The sequence below is a fragment of the Perognathus longimembris genome, chromosome 10 (assembly GCF_023159225.1).
Source record: "Perognathus longimembris pacificus isolate PPM17 chromosome 10, ASM2315922v1, whole genome shotgun sequence".
In the NCBI taxonomy this organism is placed as follows: Eukaryota; Metazoa; Chordata; class Mammalia; order Rodentia; family Heteromyidae; genus Perognathus; species Perognathus longimembris.
Window position 1 is genome coordinate 241,167 of NC_063170.1, and position 20,304 is coordinate 261,470.

Sequence of the window (20,304 nt, forward strand, 5' to 3'; positions counted from 1 at the left end):
ACTAGACAAAATGCACATGCGGTCAAGGGCTTGTTCCTTAAAAGCAGCACATCAAGTTATAAGCTACTAGAATCCCTACATGTAAGAAAGGAGACGCTGGCATGTTACCTGTGGGTGCCCAATGGCTTGAATGTTTCCCTGGAGGTGATGGTGAGGTTGACAATTGTCACAGCAAATGTGGAAAAAAGCTCATGGTCAAAATATGACCACGAGAATATATTGTAACACATACACCATTCTGTGCAGATAGCAATGGCAGCTTACTCCAGTGCCCTCCAGGGCCCATGGGCAGCAGTTTACATGCTTGTCCCGCCAACCTCGCAGGAGTTGCCCTTTGCAACTCACAGTTCCTGCTGCCCCACACCTGTGACCCAAGGAAGGGCAGAGGTGCTGACACCAGAAGGGTTCCCTCCCTGTGCCCAGTGCCCCAGCCAAGCTCTGGAAAGGCTGGCTTAGCTCACCTGCTCTCACAGGACCCCACAACAGGGTCTCCTGAATCTACGATCTGCAGAACCTCTCGAACATTTTCTTCCAGCCAGTTCATGATGGCAGGATCTTTCCAGAGAAAGTGGGACCGCCCAAGGTACAGATTCACCAGCTGGCTCAAGGCAGGGGGCTGGCTGTAGGAGAGTAGTATCCATAAGCAAAAACCTCCTCTTAGCAGGACCCCACTGGTAGGCAGAGGGCTGTCCAGACTAGCCCAAGCAGTCTGTGGACCAGTGGGGTATACTACACAGTAACAGCTCTGCTTCTCTGGGCCTTCAGGAACACAAGTCACTCTGGAGAATCACAGAATGTAAGATGCTATGTCTTACATGCTATGTCAACATGGAGCAGGCCCTGAAGGCCAGTGTGCAGCCTGCTGATGGAGAGACAGGGCTGGGCTCCCACATGGTAGGTTCTTCCCATATTCCTAGTTTATACAAGCTTGACAAAGGGAATCTGTACCTATACAGACTGAAGGAATACATTTCTTTTTGATGTGAAGGTCAAGCTCACCCATGTTCCATGCCAAGGGTCCTAGGAGACTGGCATAACCAGCCTCACACCCTGCTCCCCGATTCTCATAAGGAGGCATCTTTGCGAACCTCATGTCTTAGGTTAGAGGCTGTGTTCATTTGCTCCAGCAGCACTTTCTCTCAGAGAGGTGAGGATGTCTTTTGTGTGGGTGAGAATTCCAGAGCCTTTCTCAAATGGTAAGCAGTCCCAGCTCCCCCAGAAGCTTCCTGCCCCCCAGGCTGCCAACGTGGAGGGCACAGATGCCTGGAGCCACAACCTTGTGTTTAATTCTGACACCACAGTGCTGACAGCACCTGAAAGTCCTTCTGCTGCCATGAGAGAGAACGGCGCCCACAGGACTCGCATGGACTCATGCCCAGTTCATTTACCTTATCTCAGCATCTGGTCCAAAGAAGCGGTGATTCGACACTGCAGCATCGGGCCGCACACTGCAGTATTCCAGCAAGGGCATGAGAACTGCAGGAGAAGCAAGGACTCCATGAGCTCAGTGACCCTCATTACACTTGCTCCCAGCACCCATGGCAGATGACAAGAGTCATAGTAAGGTCCTTGTCACAAACACAACTTGGAATTTGTTGGTCGGTCATGGGGCCTAAACTCAGGGCTTAGGCGCTGTCCCTGAGCTTTTCTAAAGCAAGTACTCTACCACTTTGAGCCATAGCCCCAGTTCTGGTTTAGGGGTGGTTAACTGGAAATAAGAGTCTCATGGACTTTTCTGCCAAGGCAGACTTCAAACCAGCATCCTCAGATCTCAGCCTCCTGAGTAGCTAGGATTACAGGCATGAGCTAGCAGTACTGCCTACAGCTCTGTTGTTTTTTGTTTTTGTTTTTTTGCCAGTCCTGGGGCCTGGGCACTGTCCTTAAGCTTCTTTTGCTCAAGACTAACACTCTACCACTTGAGTCACAGTGCCACTTCTGGCCTTTTCTGGTTATGTGGTACTGAGAAATCGAACCCAGGGCTTCATGCAAGGCAAGCACTCTACCACTAGGCCACATTCCCAGCCCATACAAATTGGTATTTTTAAGGTGAAGGATGTTGGAAAGCCAGTGAGTGGGTCTTTGCTTCTGATCAGCACTCTTTGAGTTACTGCTGTTGGGGGCTCAGGTTAGAGGCTGGGTTTCTTGCTTTTTTTCTTTTTCTTTTTGCCAGTTCTGGTGCTTGAACTCAGGGCCTGAGCACTATCCTTGTATTCTTTTTGCTCAAGGCTAGCACTCTACTACTTGCCACAGCATCACTTCTTGAGGCTTCTTTATACCAGTCCTTGAGGTACCTAAGAACCTGGAGGCAGAAGCTTGTTCTGCTACCTCCTAGTGTTCTCACCTGTAGTGAGACAGAGTTAGGCATCACCCCCTGCAATGTGTAGCTCGATGTTCTAATCATATGAACACCAGACCTCATGGCAGACAGATGCGGGTGGGAGCCACCTGTGCTCTCCTGTAGAAGTCCAAGTTTGGGTTAGTGGCTAGCCCGCAGGTGTGCTCTGAGGTCCTTGTCCAGCTCCCATTGCATGCAATAGTCTCTCTGAGCACTGACTTAGCAATAGACTGCACACTGGAAATCTGCCAGTGGTGGCAGCCAGGAGAGCTCAGGACCCCCCAATGGCTTCTGAAGACTCACAGTGCTGCATTATTGTGAGGTAGCAGTGCCAGGTCCTAGTCCTGTAATGCTCCCACAGTTTGTCTACTGAAGCACAGAGGCTGCCAACTGTGTTGGAACCCAGACATTAGAGGTGGTCTCTTAGTTAATAGAGTTGACCCTTTGGTCAGGGAGCAGATGGAAGCTGCTGAGACCTTGTCTGGTGTGTCTGCAGGAACCCTACAGCTATGTAGCACAGTAAAGTCTCCATCCTGGCTCTCTAGGCTGATGTCCATACACTGCCTCTGGTTGGGGCCTAGACACTCTTTGCTTTGCTTTTCTCCCTAACAGCAACATCTATGTAACATACTATGTCTTCTGACTGACTTCCTGGTCATTCACCCACTTGTTACTAAACCCCATTTGTCCCTCTCCCCTGCTATTCCTTGTACTTGGCCAGATTTATAACCATGTAAGTACAAAGGAGGGTAGAACCTGGATCTGACCGCGAGGAAGTGAATGGGCAGGTGCCGCTCTACCCTCTGGGGACTATAAGGTCAGTGCTCGATGGACCAAGAAGAACAGGGACCTCAGGAAGTCATACACCCCTCTACGGGTGTTGCACCTACCTCCAGGAAACATGGTGAGTGCCTGCTGGACCAAGAGAGAAGCCTTTTCCCTTGCAGAGCTGAGCTCAGGCTCAGGGAGGTCTGTTTGCTGACTCAGGAGAAAATATGCCAATGGAACTGAGAAGGCAAAATTTGGGAGCTGTGACAGGTTCCGATGAGCCTATAAGGTTAATGAAGAAACAAAGTTTGAGCCCTCAAGGTCATAAAGACAAAATATTTGAAGTTTCTGTCAGGAGACAGATCTGAGGATTGAGGCTTGAAGCTATCCCAGACAGACAAATCCAAGATACCTTTATCTCCAATTAACCAGAAAAAAGAAAGCTGGAAGTGGAGGTATAGCTCAAGTAGTAGAGCACCAGCTATGAGTAAGCAGCTGAGCAAGAACTTAAGCTCCTGAGTTCAAGCCCTAGATATCCTCCACCAAAAAAAAGATGCTGCCAGATATCCCCACAGGGAGCAGACACAGGACGGTTACATGAAGGTGCCTCTTTAACTCGGGATAAAGAAGTACAGATGGGGCTGGGAATATGGCCTAGTGGCAAGAGTGCTTGCCTCGTATTCATGAAGCCCTGGGTTCGATTCCTCAGCACCACATACATAGAAAAGGCCAGGAATGGCGCTCAAGTTGGTGGCTCAAGTTGGCAGAGTGCTAGCCTTGAGCAAAAAGAAGCCAGGGACAGTGCTCAGGCTCTGAGTTCAAGCCCCAGGACCGGCAAAAAAAAAAAAAAAAAAAGAAGTACAGAAAACTTGGGGCTAGGAATGTGGCTTCGTGATAGTGTTCTCCTAGCATGCATTGAATCCCTGGGTTCGATTCCTCAGAAAAAGCTGAAGTGGGCGCTGTGGCTCAAGTGGCAGAGTGCTAGCCTTGAGCAAAAAGAAGCCAGGGACAGTGCTCAGGCCCTGAGTCCAAGGCCCAGGACCGGCAAAAAAAAAAAAAGAAAGATGAAACTAATTTTAGCACATAGCATCCAACCCAATACACCTCAACTGTCACTTCACAGAATGAGCACTGACCAAATCTGGAACTAAACATACACCAGTTCTCACTGCACCAGGGCCTGTGCCTGAGGAATCTGAGCATGAGGATGGTGGTTTGGCACCAGGCCACCTTTCCTTTGCGTTTACATGTCAACCATCTAATAAATCAAACGTAACTAGCTACAAGCATGTGGATGTGTCTGCCCCACATCTCTGCAGGACATGGACCTGATAGTGTGCAGGGCTCCTTCTTCTGACCTGATGGTACCCTCTACTTCTTGGCTATATCCTATTAATGTACAAGTGACAGCCTGCTCTAAGGTCTTCCCAATTTTTCATCACTATGAGCACCATCTGCACATGTCCTTGTGCAGTGGTGTGTGGTGTCATGTGTCTTGACAGAAAGCTACTAGACTACCTTTTAGGGAAACTTGATTCTGTTCAAATTAGCAAGGAAGCCAAAAAGGTAGGAGTACCTTGGTATCCACACTAGCTTGGTCTCATTTCCTCACCAGTGCATTGCAAACATGTTCCTTCAACACATGGTACATGGGCAAAGAAAGGCAAGAGAGACAATGACACCCTTGAGCATGCACAATCATACCTACCTCCCACTCCTCGAAAAGTCGGATCAAGTATTCATAGTTCCGGGCCCGTAAGGCCAAGTGGTCAACAAGCAGCAGCATGCACAGGGGGTCCTCGTCTGGCTCAAGGCTTCCAGAGGCAGCATAGCAAGGGAAGAACAAAGGGGACAGAAGAGGCATCACCATGGCTAGTCCTCAGACCTGGGGATGCTGTGAATGGGTGGCAGCTTGGTTTGAGTGGATACTCACCTCAGAATGAGCTTGCAGTATTCCAGAGCAGTGCGTGGGCAGCCTCGTTTCTCCAGAAAGCTCATCTGCTTGTAGAGGGCCAAATAGAAGCTCCTAGATTTAAAATGGTTCTATGTGAGTTAGAGCAGCAGCCGAGCTACATAGCACAACTGGGAGACATCTATATGCTCTTTCCCTCTGCTGAGTCAGTACCTTGTAAACATTCCCTGTGTGGATGAAGCTATATGCTCTTTATTCTATTACAAATGTAATTACATAGGGAAAACCAAGCTTTCTTGTTTTTTGAGATAGGTTTAATGCTGCCCAAGCTCAACTTGAAATCTTGTATTTAATTACCTCAGGCTCCTGAGTGCTGGGACTACAGGTACTACCATGCCTGATTAAAATCAAGCTCAGGGGGACTGGGGATATAGCCTAGTGGCAAGAGTGCCTGCCTCGGATACACGAGGCCCTAGGTTTGATTCCCCAGCACCACATATACAGAAAACGGCCAGAAGCGGCGCTGTGGCTCAAGTGGCAGAGGGCAGAGTGCTAGCCTTGAGCGGGAAGAAGCCAGGGACAGTGCTCAGGCCCTGAGTCCAAGGCCCAGGACTGGCCAAAAAAAAAAAACAAGCTCAGGGGCTGGGAATATGGCCTAGTGGTAAAGTGCTCACCTTGTATACATGAAGCCCTGGGTTGGATTCCTCATCACCACATATATAGAAAAAGCCAGAAGTGGTGCTGTGGCTTAAGTGGTAGAGTGCTAGCCTTGGGCAAAAAGAAGCCAGGGACAGTGCTCAGGCCCTGAGTCCTGAGTCCAAGCCCCAGGACTGGCAAAAAACAAAATCAAGCTCATTAGAAGACTTCATCTTCTTTATGGTTTTTTCTTGTGTGTGTCCGTGCGCGCATGCACGCGAGCGTGCACGTGCCACCAGTCCTGGGGCTTAGACAATAGGCACTGTCTTATAGATTCTTTTGCCCAGGCTAGCGCTGAACTGTAATCCTCAGATCTCAGCCTCTTGAGTCACTAGGATTACTACCTTTGTGGTTTCATTTGCTATGTATCATGGAAAGGAAGAGAGTTAAAATCTACTACAATTATGATTTCACATTATGTTAATATTTCAATGGTTGTCAACAGTACTAATGTTGGGTTCAGTGAGATGTATAACTTTAGTTACCCTGGTTAACTTTAGAACTTGAAAGTTTAACTGGAAAAGACAAAAGCAACACAAAGCATCCAGTGAAGACAATCCAGATGCAGCACCCAGTGCAAATGACTGAATACAGAGTGTCCTGCACAGGAACTCACCAGAACTACCAGATGCTGGCAATGGATGTGAGAGAAGAAAGGAGACATGTGTGACCAGGGAGGTCAGCAGAGAATCTGCTGGAGCTGCCCAGACCTGGTAAGTGGGCTAATGCCAGAGGTTGGTCAGGAAAGTCTCAGAAAGAAGAAAGCACTGTTTGGGCAGTCACTCAAATCAAACTGAATCTGCACTGGGGCTGGGAATATGGCCTAGTGGCAAGAGTGCTTGCCTTGTACACATGTAGTCCTGGGTTTGATTCCTCAGCACCACATATATAGAAAAAGACAGAAGTGGTGCTGTGGCTCACGTGGTAGAGCGCTAGCCTGAGCAAAAAGAAGCCAAGGACAGTGTGCTCAGGCCCTGAGTTCAAGCCCCAGGACTGGCAAAAACAAAACAAAACAAAACAAAACAAAAAAACATGCACTGAATCTGCACTGAACATGAGTTTAAGAAATCAGGACACACATGGGCTGGGAATATGGCCTAGTGGCAAGAGTGCTTGCCTTGTATACATGAGGCCCTGGGTTCGATTCCTCAGTACCACATATACAGAAAATGGCCAGAAGTGGCGCTGTGGCTCAAGTGGCAGAGTGCTAGCCTTGAGCAAAAACGAAGCCAGGGACAGTGCTCAGGCCCTGAGTTCACGGCCTAGGACTGGCCAAAAAAAAAAAAAAAGAAATCAGGACACATGCATGCAAAGCATGCTAAAATATTATACTCAGAGAATGAGTCTTTTCCTCCAAATACATAAGAAAACATAATTATAGACATCACTGTAGGCAGGTAGCATGTCAGACTCACTGCTAACTCAGGTTTTATTCAGGGACAATCCAGCCCTGAGTTTCTGAGCCTAGCCCTCCTGCACGTTAGCTATGACACCAAGGCTTGAAAGGAATCCTGGACCCGCAGGGCCCTGGTTCACCTGGAAGACAGATGCATGCCACCTGCTCCTTACTGAACTCAAAGCTGTCACTTGTGGAACTTATGGGCACTTCCTGAAACCTTGCCTCCAAAAAAGGGAGGCCAGCACCAACACAACAGGATCCTCCCAGGAAAGGCTTCAGAACAGGTGTGCTTACCTGTTCTCAGGTCTGCGGTAGTCCAGCCGGCAAGTCCCACTGGTAAGACTGAACAAAGGATGGAATGCACATTCCATGCTGTACAGTGCTCTCTCTGCGGGCCACAGACACACCAAAGCAGGTGTCACAGCCACTGTGTGGTGACTGTAGCCCCCTCCTCTGATGAGTCAAAATAGAGATAGTTCTGGAAACAGGGCAGACGGGACTTCCTGGGTATTCTTGATGCCAGTCTGAGTTTACTGCAACACAGAACTTGTGAGCCTGAGACAGAAAAACCTTACACACCATGAAGCATGACTGGCACTGTGTTCTGCTAACACTGTCTACTTATGTGTATAACACAAGCATACACACCCACAAAATCTGCACACTTATGTTCACAGCAACACTACTCACAATAGCCAGAAAACAGACCAAAGGTCTATCACCTGAAGATGGTCTACAGATGTGTACTACCCACAGGTGGAATATTATGCAACCATTAACAGGGTGCAGGTGCAGTACATGCTACAAGATGAATAGCAAATACATTTCAGTACATGAAAGAAGCCACACATACTTATATGGTTCCATTTACATGAAACTTCATTCCAGGCAAGCTCACAAGGACAGAGCAGATGAGTGTTCCCAGGGGTTGGGGAAGGACAACCAAGAGTGGGACTCCTTCCATAGGGCACGAGAGTGCTCTAAAACAGACCACTGTGACAGCTGCAAAGTGCACAGCATGCTTTACACAGGCAACTTTCCCAAGATGGGAACTAGATCTCAACGATGTCTTTGTCTTAAAAGGTACCCTTTATCATCTTATGAAACAACGTCTGCCTCTGAGCTGGAGCTGCTCCAGCGGCAGGTGCAGGTGACTTCTCACCTGTGAGGTCTCGGGCCATCTCCTGATCCTCCTGAAAGCGGCAGGCATCACTGAGCTGCAGGAGGGAGTCGACGTGATAGGGGCTTGTCTGAAGAAGAACCTGCCAGAAAGGAGGAGAGTCCTAGGAAGGGCTGCAGGCAGGCCCATGTGAGAATAATCCCAGAAGGTATGGGCCTTGCATATGCTGGGAGGAATGAGCATCAGGAGAGACACACTTCCCTTCTAAAAATTTAACCACTGAGCTGACAGAGTTGGGCCTGGTCACCTCTCCATAGTTCAACCAAGAGCAAGGGTAACAAGGAGCCTTCTGTTCCCACTTGGGAGTGGGACAGAGTGCTCGCTGTGGGTGAGGTGACCCAGGGAAGTGGAGGGCACGCTCTTGTCCTAAGTGACTATAAACCCAACTGGGACCTGGGCACATAAAGATAATGGCTGCCCAGAACCCATGCACTCCCCCTGCTGCACCAGTGAAGTTGCAGCACAGGCTATGCTAAGAAGATCCAGGTCCTCTCTCAGACTGCACTCTGCTTAGTTCCCAGCACACTTGCCCTGCACACAGGTGTCTCTCCTGCTTGGGGCAGCCATGCCTGCCTCCTCAACTCACCAGGGGACTTGGCCCTCATGCAGGGCTGCTGTTCGGCCCCTCCCTTGCCCGGAGCTGCAGGACCCACGCACCACAATGTTATTGGGCTCCATGGACTCCACAGCTGCCAGGAACTTGTGCTGGGCCTGTTGATACTCCTCACTGTGCTCAAATGCGAAGAAGGAAAGGCCTTTCTTCGATTCCAGCAGCCGCATCGACAGACCTAGGAAGCAAAAGTGCTATCAGGGGTATGCTATGAGCTGGAGGGTAGAGCCCCTTCCAGGATCTGAATGGGCTACACCAAGAATGGATATTCTGTCTGTTTTGGTTCTGTAGATGTGTTTCCCCATAGAATTCATATCCAGTGTTGAGTATGAGGTCTGTTGGGAAATGTCCAGAAGAAGCATGGCAGGCTTGGAGCAATGGCAGAGACCAGAGCACACATAGCTGACCCAGCCACCTGATCCAGCCAGGGACCAGTGGTGCTCAGATCACAGCTGGTGGGACTGATTATCCATAGTGGCCATGAAGGAGGAGCAGAAGAATACAGTGAAGACACAGTGCCATGCCACAGAGGCCATGTGAGTTTAACTCATGAGCACCTTCTCTAAAGAACTGCTATGTATGTGCTTACAGTGCTCATCTCTCCAGTATCCCAGGACCTCCAAGATACAGGCCAGTGGTTCTTGGCTTCCTTAGTTGCCACCCAAGGCCTGAGTCCTGCAGAACACATGGTCAATGAATGTGTTTTTGCTAGGAGGGAAAGGAGCCTGGCAGGACAAAGACACCTATGAGGCACCTGAGATAGCTCTCTAAAACACAGGCCACAAGTTCCTAGGTGGGTCCTCACTGAGAGTACATAGAGAATCTCCTAGTATCCATACAAGAGCAGGGAAGGCAGGGCTGTGAGGGAGAGGTATGGCGGCACTGGTCAGTATTCAGAACCCCCATCCCCACCTAATCAAATGCATAAACCACCCCTAGGTGCAGTGGGTATCCCTGCCCTGGCCCTTGTCTAGCCATGAGGGCTCTCTAGAGCTAGGGCTGCTATACACTATGTAGCCCTACGTCTCCGCACTACAGCTACATTTCAATTATGTGTGCTTGGTAGTTTGCTGTCAAAAATGAGCTTGAAGCCAGGTGCTGGTGACTAGAATTCTACAATAGCTATAAACCTAGCTATGGAGGCTGAGATTTGAAAATCAAAGCTCAAAACCAGCCCATGCACACAAATCTGAAACTCTTATCTCCGGCTAATAAGCAAAAAGCTGGAAGGCATGGCTCAAGTGGTAGAGCGTTAGCCATGAGCAAAACAGCTAAGTGACAACAGCAAGCCCTGAGTTCAAACCCCAGCCCTGGCACATGTGCATACTCCCCACCCCCAACTCAAACCCCTGAGTTCAAACCCCAGCCCTGGCACATGCACATGCCGTACATACACAAACAGCTCGACTAGTTTTGTATAATATAGTATCCACTGAACAATGGTAGAAAACCCCACAATGGCCGTGCTCTGGTGGCTCACACCTGAAATCTTAGCTACTCAGGAGGCTGAGATTTGAGGATCATAGTTTGAAGCCAGCCCAGGCAGGAAAGTCCATGAGATTCTTATCTCCAATTAGCCACCAGAAAACTGGAAGTAGTGCTGTGGCTCAAAGTGGTAGGGTACTAGCCTCGAGCAAAAAGGCTCAGGGGCAGTGCTCAGGCCCTGAGTTCAAGACCCAAGACTAACACAAAAAAAGAAAATCCTGCAACGAAATGAGGAAACACAGAATATGCCAGAGACAACATGGGAGATGCTTGGCTGCCATCCTAAACAAGCAATGCACACAAGCCCTTGGAAATCTGGCAGCTGTACACCAGCTCAACATTGGTGAACGGATGCCAGCCTAGGAGGACTGACAACAGCAGCACCCAGCTGAAGCCCAAATGCCTTCAGACCCTCACCTGGTTTGCTGTACCGAGGCCAGGTGCTCTTAGGAGTCGTCAGCCACGTACATTTAGGGTACATACGCTGTCTCTGCCGCGGCCTGGGGAGAAGAGCATATGAGTATAGCTCTACTTTCAGTAGAGTGTGAGGACCAGGCTTGGCTGCCTCATCCCCACAGAAACTGTTGGAGCAAATAGGAAGAAGAAGTAGGAAGGGGACAAACAGTATATTCAAAGGGTGAGAACAAAGCACTGGAGACAGAATTAATCACTACTACATAATTGCTCACTACATAATCAGAGAAGGAGAAAGAATAAGGGCAAGATTAGGATGGGGATATGGCTCAGTAGAGCATGCCTAACATGGCTAGCATGTGCAAGGCCACAGTGCTTATATCTAACACTGAAAAAGAGAGCACAAGAAAGAAATTAGTTGGGGATATAGCTCAGCAGCAGAGTGCTTGCCTAGCATGAGTCTCTGGGTTCAATCTCCAGCACTACCAGATAAATTACATTTAGCATAAAGTTTAAAAAGAGAGAGAAAGTTCAAACAGTCTAGAAAAAACTAACAATAGTAAAAAGGAAACCAAAGATGAAACTAAAAGTTAGGAGTCTGAGACAAGGCCTGGTGGTATTCTGTAGACACAGTGTAAGACTGGATGAAAATAACACTTGGTAGCAGATCACTGCCTGAGACCAGCATGGTAAGTAGGAGGGCAAAGATACATTTCTGAGCAGAAGTGAGCCTGATGGGAGAACAGTCTTCAGGGAAAGGGAAACCCAAATATCTGTAGAATTCCCATGGCTATGGAATTTGGGGTAGTGGGAGGGGACAAGGTACCAGGACTCTACCCCAGGACCAGTGCTCTCAATGAGCACTGCTATAAGAGCCTAGACTCCCTATAAATGGTCAGGGCTAACCTGCCAGACACAGATAATGCATGGAGGTTAGATCTGGAATGGAGTAATGGCCATGTGGAAGTTTTTCTCTATGCTTTTTAGATAATTTAAAATATGTTGTTAACAGGTGGGTCACCTCTATAACCTTAGCTATTCAGGAAGCAGAAATCTGGAAAAAAAAAAAGTACAAAGCCATTGGACAGGTAAGTCTACTTAACTCTATCTCCAATTAGCTAGCAAAAAGTTGGGCTGGAGGTGTGATTCAAGTGGTAGGATGCCAGACTAACAATATTCAACCCAGTACCAGAAAAAAGAAGAAGAAGAAGAAAAAAAGAAGCCAGGTACCAGTCTAGCTCATGTCTTAGCTACTCAGGAGGCTGAGTTCTCAAGTTTGAGGTATGAAGCCAGCCCAAGCAGAAAAGTCCATGAAACTCTTATTTCCAATTAATCACAGAAAAAGCCAAAAATAGAGTTGTGGCTCAAGTAGTAAAGTGATAGACTTCAGTAAAATGAGCTCAGAGACAGTGCCCAGGCCAGAATTCAAGCCCCAGGACTAACCAAAAAAAAAAAAAAAAAGGGGGGGGGTGGTCAGTTAAGATGCCAGATTCAGAAACAGGATAAGGAAAGCATGTTTCTTCTCCCAGAAAGAAAAACTGTAGGAGAAAACAGCTGTAAAAAGAAGCATGTCCCAAATCTGAGGGAAAATAAAATGGGACAAGACCCTGGTAACTGGTAGAGTACAAAGGGAGAATAATGGAGGATCAGAGCTGTTTCAAGTCTAGTGTTACAGTGAGTTCTTGGGAAGGAGGTACTCTGGTGCTGGGGTGAGACAGGAATGGCACAGACTCATGAGTTTCTGGAAGGGCACCTAGGGTTTACAGATGCACAGGCAGTGGAGATGGCATAGGGATCTGGGGAGGAAATGAGCCGATTTCATCTGTCATGTGGGCAGGGGAATATTTAAACTCAGGCCTCACTGTAGTCTGTGGTAGCCTGAAACTCACGATTCTCCTGTCTCCCAAGAAGGTATGTACCTCCATGCCCACTTTAGACTTACTTTTTGTGTGTTTTGGTACTGGGGCTTTAACTAAGAACCTGGGCATTGTCCCTCAGCTATTTTGCTCAAGATTAAAGGCTTTACCACTTGAGCCACGGCTCCACTTTCGGCATTTTTTTTTTTTTTTTTTTTTTTTTTGGTGTGGATAGTTGGAGATCTGAGTCTTGCAAAATTTTCTGCCCAGGGGCTGGGGATATGGCCTAGTGGCAAGAGTGCTTGCCTCGAACCCAGGGCCTCATGTATACGATTCCCCAGCACCACATATACAGAAAATGGCCAGAAGTGGCGCTGTGGCTCAAGTGGCAGAGTGCTAGCCAGGGACAGTGCTCAGGCCCTGAGTCCAAGCCCCAGGACTGGCAAAAAAAAAAAAAAAAAAAAAAAAAAAAAAAAAAAAAAATCTGCCCAGGCTGGCTTCAAATCACAATCTTCAGATCTTAGGCTCCTGAGTAGCTAGAATTATCCACTGTGCACTGGTGGCTCATACTGATTGATAATCCTAGCTACTCAGGAAGCTGAGATCTGAGTATTGCATTGGTTCAAAGCCAACCTGGCAGGAAAGTATATAAGACTCATTTCCAATTAACCACCAAAAATTTGGAAGCAGAGCTATGGCTCAAGTGATAGAGCTAGCCTGGAGCAAAAAAGCTCAGTGACAACACCCAGACTACTCATTTCAAAGCCCAGAACTGGCACCAAAAAAAAAAAAAAAAGAGAGAGAGAGAGAGACATAAATATAATAAAAAAATATAACACTATAACAATAGCTAATGGACTGTGCACCATGGTACACCTCTATAGCTTAGACTACTTACTCAGAAGCTGAGATGGGAGGATCTCGATTGTAAATTTAAAACCAGCCTAGGAAACTAGTGAGGCTGTCAAAAAGATAAAAAAGAGCCAGGCATGGGCTGGAGATATGGCCTAGTGGCAAGAGTGCTTGCCTCGTATACATGAGGCCCTGGGTTCAATTCCCCAGCACCACATATACAGAAAACAGCCAGAAGTGGCGCTGTGGCTCAAGTGGCAGAGTGCTAGCCTTGAGCAAAACAGAAGCCAGGGACAGTGCTCAGGCCCAGAGTTCAAGGTCCAGGAGTGGCAAAAAAAAAAAAAAAAAAAAAAAAAAAGAGCCAGGCACCAGTGGCTTATGCCTGTAATCCCATATCCAGGAAGCTGAGATCTTAGGACCAGGGTTTGAAGCCAGCCCAGAGACTCTCATCTCTAATAAACTACCAAAAGAGCTAAAAGTGGAGCTATGGTTCAAGTGGTAGAACACCAGCCTTGAGTAACAAAAAAAGCTCAGGGACAGTGTGCAGGCTTTGAGTTCAAGCCTAAGGATGGGCACAAAAAAAAAATCATGTGGGCTAGAAGCATGGTCAAAGACAAAACACTTGTTTAGCAAGCACAAGTCCTTGTATTCAAACCCCAGCACCACCAAAAACAAAACAAAACAAAACAAAAAAACCTAATTAAAAATAACAATAAGAAGCTACTAGAGGAAGCAGTTGAGTGATAGAACATATGCTTAGCCTTATGAGTTGAATTCCAGCACTATAAAATATAAAAACAAATATTATGAATCACTATTAGTAACTATAATCAACAGAAACAGGATCATGTAATAAAATGGCAGACCAAAGTGGGGTTGAGGCAGTGGAAGAACCCTGGGCAATACAGGTAACAAGGGAACCTTATAGAGTACATGTATTAAAGAAGACATGAAAGTCAGAAACTACTAAAAAACTTAACACAAGTCTGATCACTAGTGGCTCATGCCTAGGCTTCTAAGATCTGAGGATTGCAGTTCAAAGCTAGTCCAGGCACAAAAGCACGCAAGACTCATATCTCCAGTTAACCACCAGAAAATCGGATGTGGAGGTGTGGCTCAAAGGGGTAGAGTGCTAGCCTTGAGCAAAAAGAAGCCAGGGACAGTGCGCTCAGGCCCTGAGTTCAAGCCCTAGGACTGGCCAAAAAAAAAAAGCAAAAACTGTTAGAAACACAAAGGAAGTAGGAACAAGTAGGAACAAATAGCATATGAGAGAATCTTTGACCATATTCATAAAAAATATAAGTTAGCTGGGTACCAGTGGCTCATGCCTGTAATCCTAGCTACTCAGGAGGCTGAGACCTAAGGATCAGAGTTCAAAGTCAGGCCAGGCAGTAAAGTCTGTGAAACTCTTATCTCCAGTTAACCACCAGAAAAGGCCGGAAGTGGTGCTGTGGTTCAAGTGGTAGAGCTCTAGCCTTGAGCAAAAAAGCTCAGAGACAGTGCCCAGGCACTAAGTTCAAGTCCAGGGCCAGCATAAAAACAGTAACAAAAACTGTCTGTCTATCTATCTATTTATGGTGGGTTTTTTTTGTTTTTATTTTGGCCAGTCCTGGGCCTTGGACTCAGGGCCTGAGCACTGTCCCTGGCTTCCTTTTGCTAGCACTCTGCCACCTGAGCCACAGTGCCACTTCTGGCTGTTTTCTGTATATGTGGTGCTGGGGAATCGAACCCAGGGCCTCATGTATACGAGGCAAGCTCTCTCGCCACTAGGCCATATCCCCAGCCCAATAACATGATGTATTTTTTTTTGGCCAGTCCTGGGGCTTGGACTCAGGGTCTGAGCACTGTCCCTGGCTTCTTCTTGCTCAAGGCTAGCACTCTGCCACTTGAGCCACAGCGCCACTTCTGGCCATTTTCTGTATATGTGGTGCTGGGGAATCGAACCCAGGGCCTCATGTATACAAAGCAAGCACTCTTGCCACTAGGCCATATCCCCAGCCCTTCTATTTATGGTTAAAAGAGAAAGACTTGTCTATATGTTATAACAGAGTTTAACATGTACTTTTCTACTGTGGATGAAGGATAAAAATGACTGGATGGAGCACTGAGTCTAAGCTGCACAGCTTCTTTGGAGGGTAATTCAGTCATATGCAAGTTAAAAGGAAATGAGAACACCTTGAGCAATTTTATAAAATGTGTAGATGCAAGAAAATTGCAGGCATCAGCCAGACACAACTTTGTATCTGGAGTAAGTAAATAACCCTGTACATTCTGGCATACAAAGTAACACCTGGAGGAGTCCTTAAGTCCCATTTCCTGTGTGGAGAACAGGAATTGTTTCTCTTTTCCATTTCTCCTACTTTAATTGTTATACCAAAATGAATCCTTATAAGACAGTAACATTTGAAATGTGATATACAGAACCAGTCTTGTTACTGATCAATACAAGTGTTACCATGGGGACTGGGAATATGGCCTAGTGGCAAGAGTGCTTGCCTCCTGAAAGCTCTCGGTTCCATTCCCCAGCACCACATATATGGAAAACGGCCAGAAGGGGCGCTGTGGCTCAGGTGGCAGAGTGCTAGCCTTGAGTGGGAAAAAGCCAGGGATGGTGCTCAGGCCCTGAGTCCAAGGCCCAGGACTGGCCAAAACAAAAAACAAGTGTTACCATGTGCCAGGGGAAGGTGCAGCCAATGATCCATGGCTGGTTTTGGGCAAGGAGAGATTCAGAATGCTAGTGCTCTACCACTTGAGCCACAGTACCACTTCCGGTTTTTGAGTGGTTAATTGGAAGTAAGAGTCTCATGGGAACTTTTCCACCCCAGTTGGCTTCAAACCACAATCCTCAGATCTCAGGCCCCTGAGTAGCTAGGATTATAGGCATGAGCCATGAGTGCCTGGCTTAGAGAGGCATTTTTAAGTTGTTTCAATTTTTCAGCAAGAGGTATTTAGTTTTACAATTAAAAAAAAAAAGTTTACTGGGCTGGGAATGTGGCCTAGTGGTAGAGTGCTTGCCTTGTATACGTGAGCCCTGGGTTCGATTCCTCAGCACCACATATGCAGAAAAAGCCAGAAGTGGCGCTGTGGCTCAAGTGGCAGAGTGCTAGCCTTGAGCAAAAAGAAGCCAGGGACAGTGCTCAGGCGCTGAGTCCAAGGCCCAGGACTGGCAAAAAAAAAAAAAAGTTTACTAAAAAGGACTAAGGTAGTGAGGAGTGTTAGTGCATACCTGTAATCCCAGCATTCAGAAGGCCAAGGAAGAAAGATTATAAATCTGAGGCCAGCCTGGGCTACACTAAAACCCTGGCCTCTACCCAAAAGAGAGAAAAAAGCTTTCTCATCATTTTGACGGACAGAGAGGGAGCAGAACACATGCATCCTACAGAAAGTCTCAAAAGTAGACCTTTGTGCTTTCTTTCTGTAGGGATGAGGGTTTCTGGACATTGCTCATCACAGCAGCTATCCTGGCAGCACATTTCTCAACTACTCAATTCTCTGTACATCACCTTTATAACAATTAAAACATTAAATCTACACAGACAAGCCCTATTAGAACCTCTAAACCTTGTGTTGATTTTGTAGCTGACTCAGAAGCAAAAATGAACCTAAGATTTCAGGGACTAGAAGCTCAAAACTTAAAAAGACTTCAAAAATTATGAGGCAGAAGGTTTGGTTCAAGTGAAAGAATGCCTGCCTAGCAAGTGTGAGACCCTGAGTTCAAACCCTAGTACCAAAGAAATAAATGAAATGAGAATGTGCATACTAAAGAAGGCAGAGTGAGGGATAGAGCTCAGCCACACTGAGGGAATCAACCGACTATTTCCTGTGCTCATTTCAGACCTGGGGACTTCACTTGTACACTATTAGCCTTATATACTTCCCCACAGTGATTTTCAACCCTTCAATATTCCCTCTCCCTAGAATCTGAAAAGGAATAAAACAGCTTAAAGCATAGATTAGCACGGACCTTACCTTTGTTCCCCCAGGACTGCTCGAGCACCAAAATACCTTTTCAGTTCTGTGTCTGGATTCAAGTGTCTAGAGAATTGAAATTTTTAGAAAGAAAAATTAAATTGTGTTTTTCTATAGTGATTCTGGAATTTTGGGGAAGCCATGTAAGAATCTAAATCTAGTAACTTGCTTGAAAGGCAACTTCTAAGCCTTTTCAAAACATCATTGCCCTGCCTGTAGTGGGACCTGGTTATTATGGACACTGAAGGACACAAAACGGATGAAGCAGTCAGCATGTTGGATGAAGACACTTGAAAGCAGGTCTCTTTCACATGGCATGTGTCTATGAGGATGTCAGGGCAGCCTGAACACCTGAAACTAGAATATACTATCCCGAAAAACTCTAAGCGACATGTTTCTTTTTGGGAAGGCAGAACTGATGCTTGAATACAAGGCCTCAATGCTTGCTAGGCAGGTACTCTACCACTGAAGCCATATCATGCCCAGAGCTTTGTTTTTGTTTCAATACAGTAAGATCCTGACTTCCTCAATAGTAATAAAATACTAATAATAATCCAGGTAGGGCTGGCTCATGCCTGCAATCCTAGCTACTCAGGAGGCTGGGCAGGAAAGTCCATGATACTCTTAGCTCCAATAACCTACTCAGAAAAAACTGGAAGTGGTGGTGTGGCTCAAGTGGTAGAGTGTTATCCTTGAGCAAAAGAATCTCAGGGACAGTGCCCAGGCCCTGAGTTCAAGCCCCAGGATTAGCAAAAAATTAAAAAAATTTGGGCTGGGAATATGGCCTAGTGGCAAGAGTGCTTGCCTCCTACACATGAAGCTCTTGGTTCGATTCCCCAGCACCACATATATGGAAAACGGCCAGAAGGGACGCTGTGGCTCAGGTGGCAGAGTGCTAGCCTTGAGCAGGAAGAAGCCAGGGATGGTGCTCAGGCCTTGAGTCCAAGGCCCAGGACTGGCCAAAAAAAAAAAAAAAAAAATTAAACAGGCCATCAGTGGTTCATGACTCATAATTTGAAGCCAGTTTAAGCAGAAAAAAAAACCTTGAGACTGATCTCCAATTAACCAGCAAAATGTTGAATGGAGTGTAGCTCATTGGTAGAGTGTCATCTCATCTATGAGCAAGAAAGCTAAGCAAAAGTCAAGGCCCTGAGGTCAAGCCTTGGTAGTGGTACATAAAAGCTAGTAATAACCAATACAGTAAGAACCAGGTTTCATTTAGTATCTACAAGACCAAGAGATGGATAACCACCCAAGGGTAACATAGTACTTTTCTTCATTTCAAAAACATAAGGGAGGGATAAAGGACAGTGACAGAGGGATGAGGTAAATAAGGAACATTGTATGAATGTCACGACAAAACCCTCTTAGCACAACTAATGTATGCTAATAAAAAATCTTAACTAAAGAAAGCAACTGAAACAAAAACCAAGCCAAGCACTGGTACTTCAAGCCTGTAATCTTAGCTACTCAGGAGGCTGAGATCTAAGGATCCGGCTTAACTACCAAAAAGCAGAAGTAGAGCTGTGGCTATAGTAGAGTATTAGCCTTGAGCAAAAAAGCTCAAAGATAGCCTCAGGACTGGCATAAATAAAAACAAAGAAACAACTAAAGCTGGGTGCCTAGGGGGCTCACACCTAAAATCCTAGATTAGGAGGCTGAGATCTGAGGATCCTAGTTTAGAGCCAGCCAAAACAGTTAAATCTGAAAGACTCTTTTATCTCCAATTAGCCAGGAAAAGGCTAAAAGTGGAAGAGTATCAGTGTGAGGGAAAAGAGAGCTCAACTTCCTGAGTTTAAGTCCTGGTACCAAAATAGAAAACCAATCTATGGGGCCAGGCACAATGGTTTACACTTATAATTCCAGTTTCCCAGGGCAGAGATCAAGAAAGATTATAGTTTGAGGCTAGACTGGGCAACAACTTAGTAAGACACCCATTTCAACAATTGAGACAGGCCAGGTGCTGTTGTTTCATACCTGTAATCATAACTACTCAGAAGGCTGAGATCTGGGAATCACAGGGGCAGGGCACTGTTATCTCTAACCAATTCCCTAAAAGCCAGAAGTAAAGTTGTGGCTCAAGTGGTAGAGCAGCTCAGGAACAGCACCCAGGACCTGAGCTCAAGCCCCAGGACAGATAAAAATAAATAAAAGACAAGACAGAGCTAGTGCTGGTAGCTCACGCCTATATTCCTAGTTACTCAGGAGGCTGAGATCTGAGGATTTCGGTTGGAAGCCAGATCAGGTAGAAAAGTCCCCTACAGACTCTTATCTCCAATTAATCAACCACTCAAAAACTGGAAGTGGGAATGTGGCTAGAAGTGGCAGAGTACTAGCCTTGAGCAAAAGAAGCTTTCAGGGCCTAGGCACTATGCCTGAGTTCAAGTCCCAGGACCAGCACACACAAAAAAGGTGTGGTTGGTCACACCTGTCCAGTACAAGGGAGGCATAAGGGTCCTATGAAGGATTAGGATCCAGGCTGGCCCAAGGAAAAAAGTGTAAGTCCTCATCTGGAAAATAAGGCAAAAAAAAAAAAAATGAAAAGCTGGACATATGGCTAAAGTGGCAGATTACCCACCTAGCAAGCCTGAGGCCCCAGATTCAAACAGGGCCAGAGAAATGTAAATCTTAAAATCTCTAAAATATGGATATTTTTCTTTTTTCTTCTGAAGATTATTTCCTAAAAGTTTAATGATAAATTCTTTTTTTTTCTTCTTTATTGTCAAAGTGAAGTACAGAGGGGTTACAGTTTCATATGTAAGGCAAGTACATTTCTTACCCAACTCCTCCTACCTCGTTTTTCCCTCCCCCCTCCCCTAATGATAAAT

The 20,304-nt window shown here is 46.4% G+C and overlaps 1 protein-coding gene across 2 annotated transcripts in view; it reads right to left on the minus strand.

Annotated features, from left to right (window-relative positions):
• Positions 1 to 20,304, minus strand: part of Tcf25 (transcription factor 25) — a 37,036-nt gene that overhangs the window by 4,321 nt on the left and 12,411 nt on the right. For both annotated transcript variants that reach the window (XM_048354899.1, XM_048354900.1), the window contains exons 5-14: positions 17,477 to 17,542; positions 10,803 to 10,885; positions 8,948 to 9,078; positions 8,273 to 8,372; positions 7,405 to 7,498; positions 5,037 to 5,129; positions 4,812 to 4,917; positions 3,226 to 3,385; positions 1,389 to 1,476; positions 462 to 620 (exon numbers count right to left, since the gene is read on the minus strand). In XM_048354899.1, the coding sequence (XP_048210856.1) occupies positions 462 to 620; positions 1,389 to 1,476; positions 3,226 to 3,385; positions 4,812 to 4,917; positions 5,037 to 5,129; positions 7,405 to 7,498; positions 8,273 to 8,372; positions 8,948 to 9,078; positions 10,803 to 10,885; positions 17,477 to 17,542 (1,080 nt within the window). The remainder of the gene's footprint in view (positions 1 to 461; positions 621 to 1,388; positions 1,477 to 3,225; positions 3,386 to 4,811; positions 4,918 to 5,036; positions 5,130 to 7,404; positions 7,499 to 8,272; positions 8,373 to 8,947; positions 9,079 to 10,802; positions 10,886 to 17,476; positions 17,543 to 20,304) is intronic.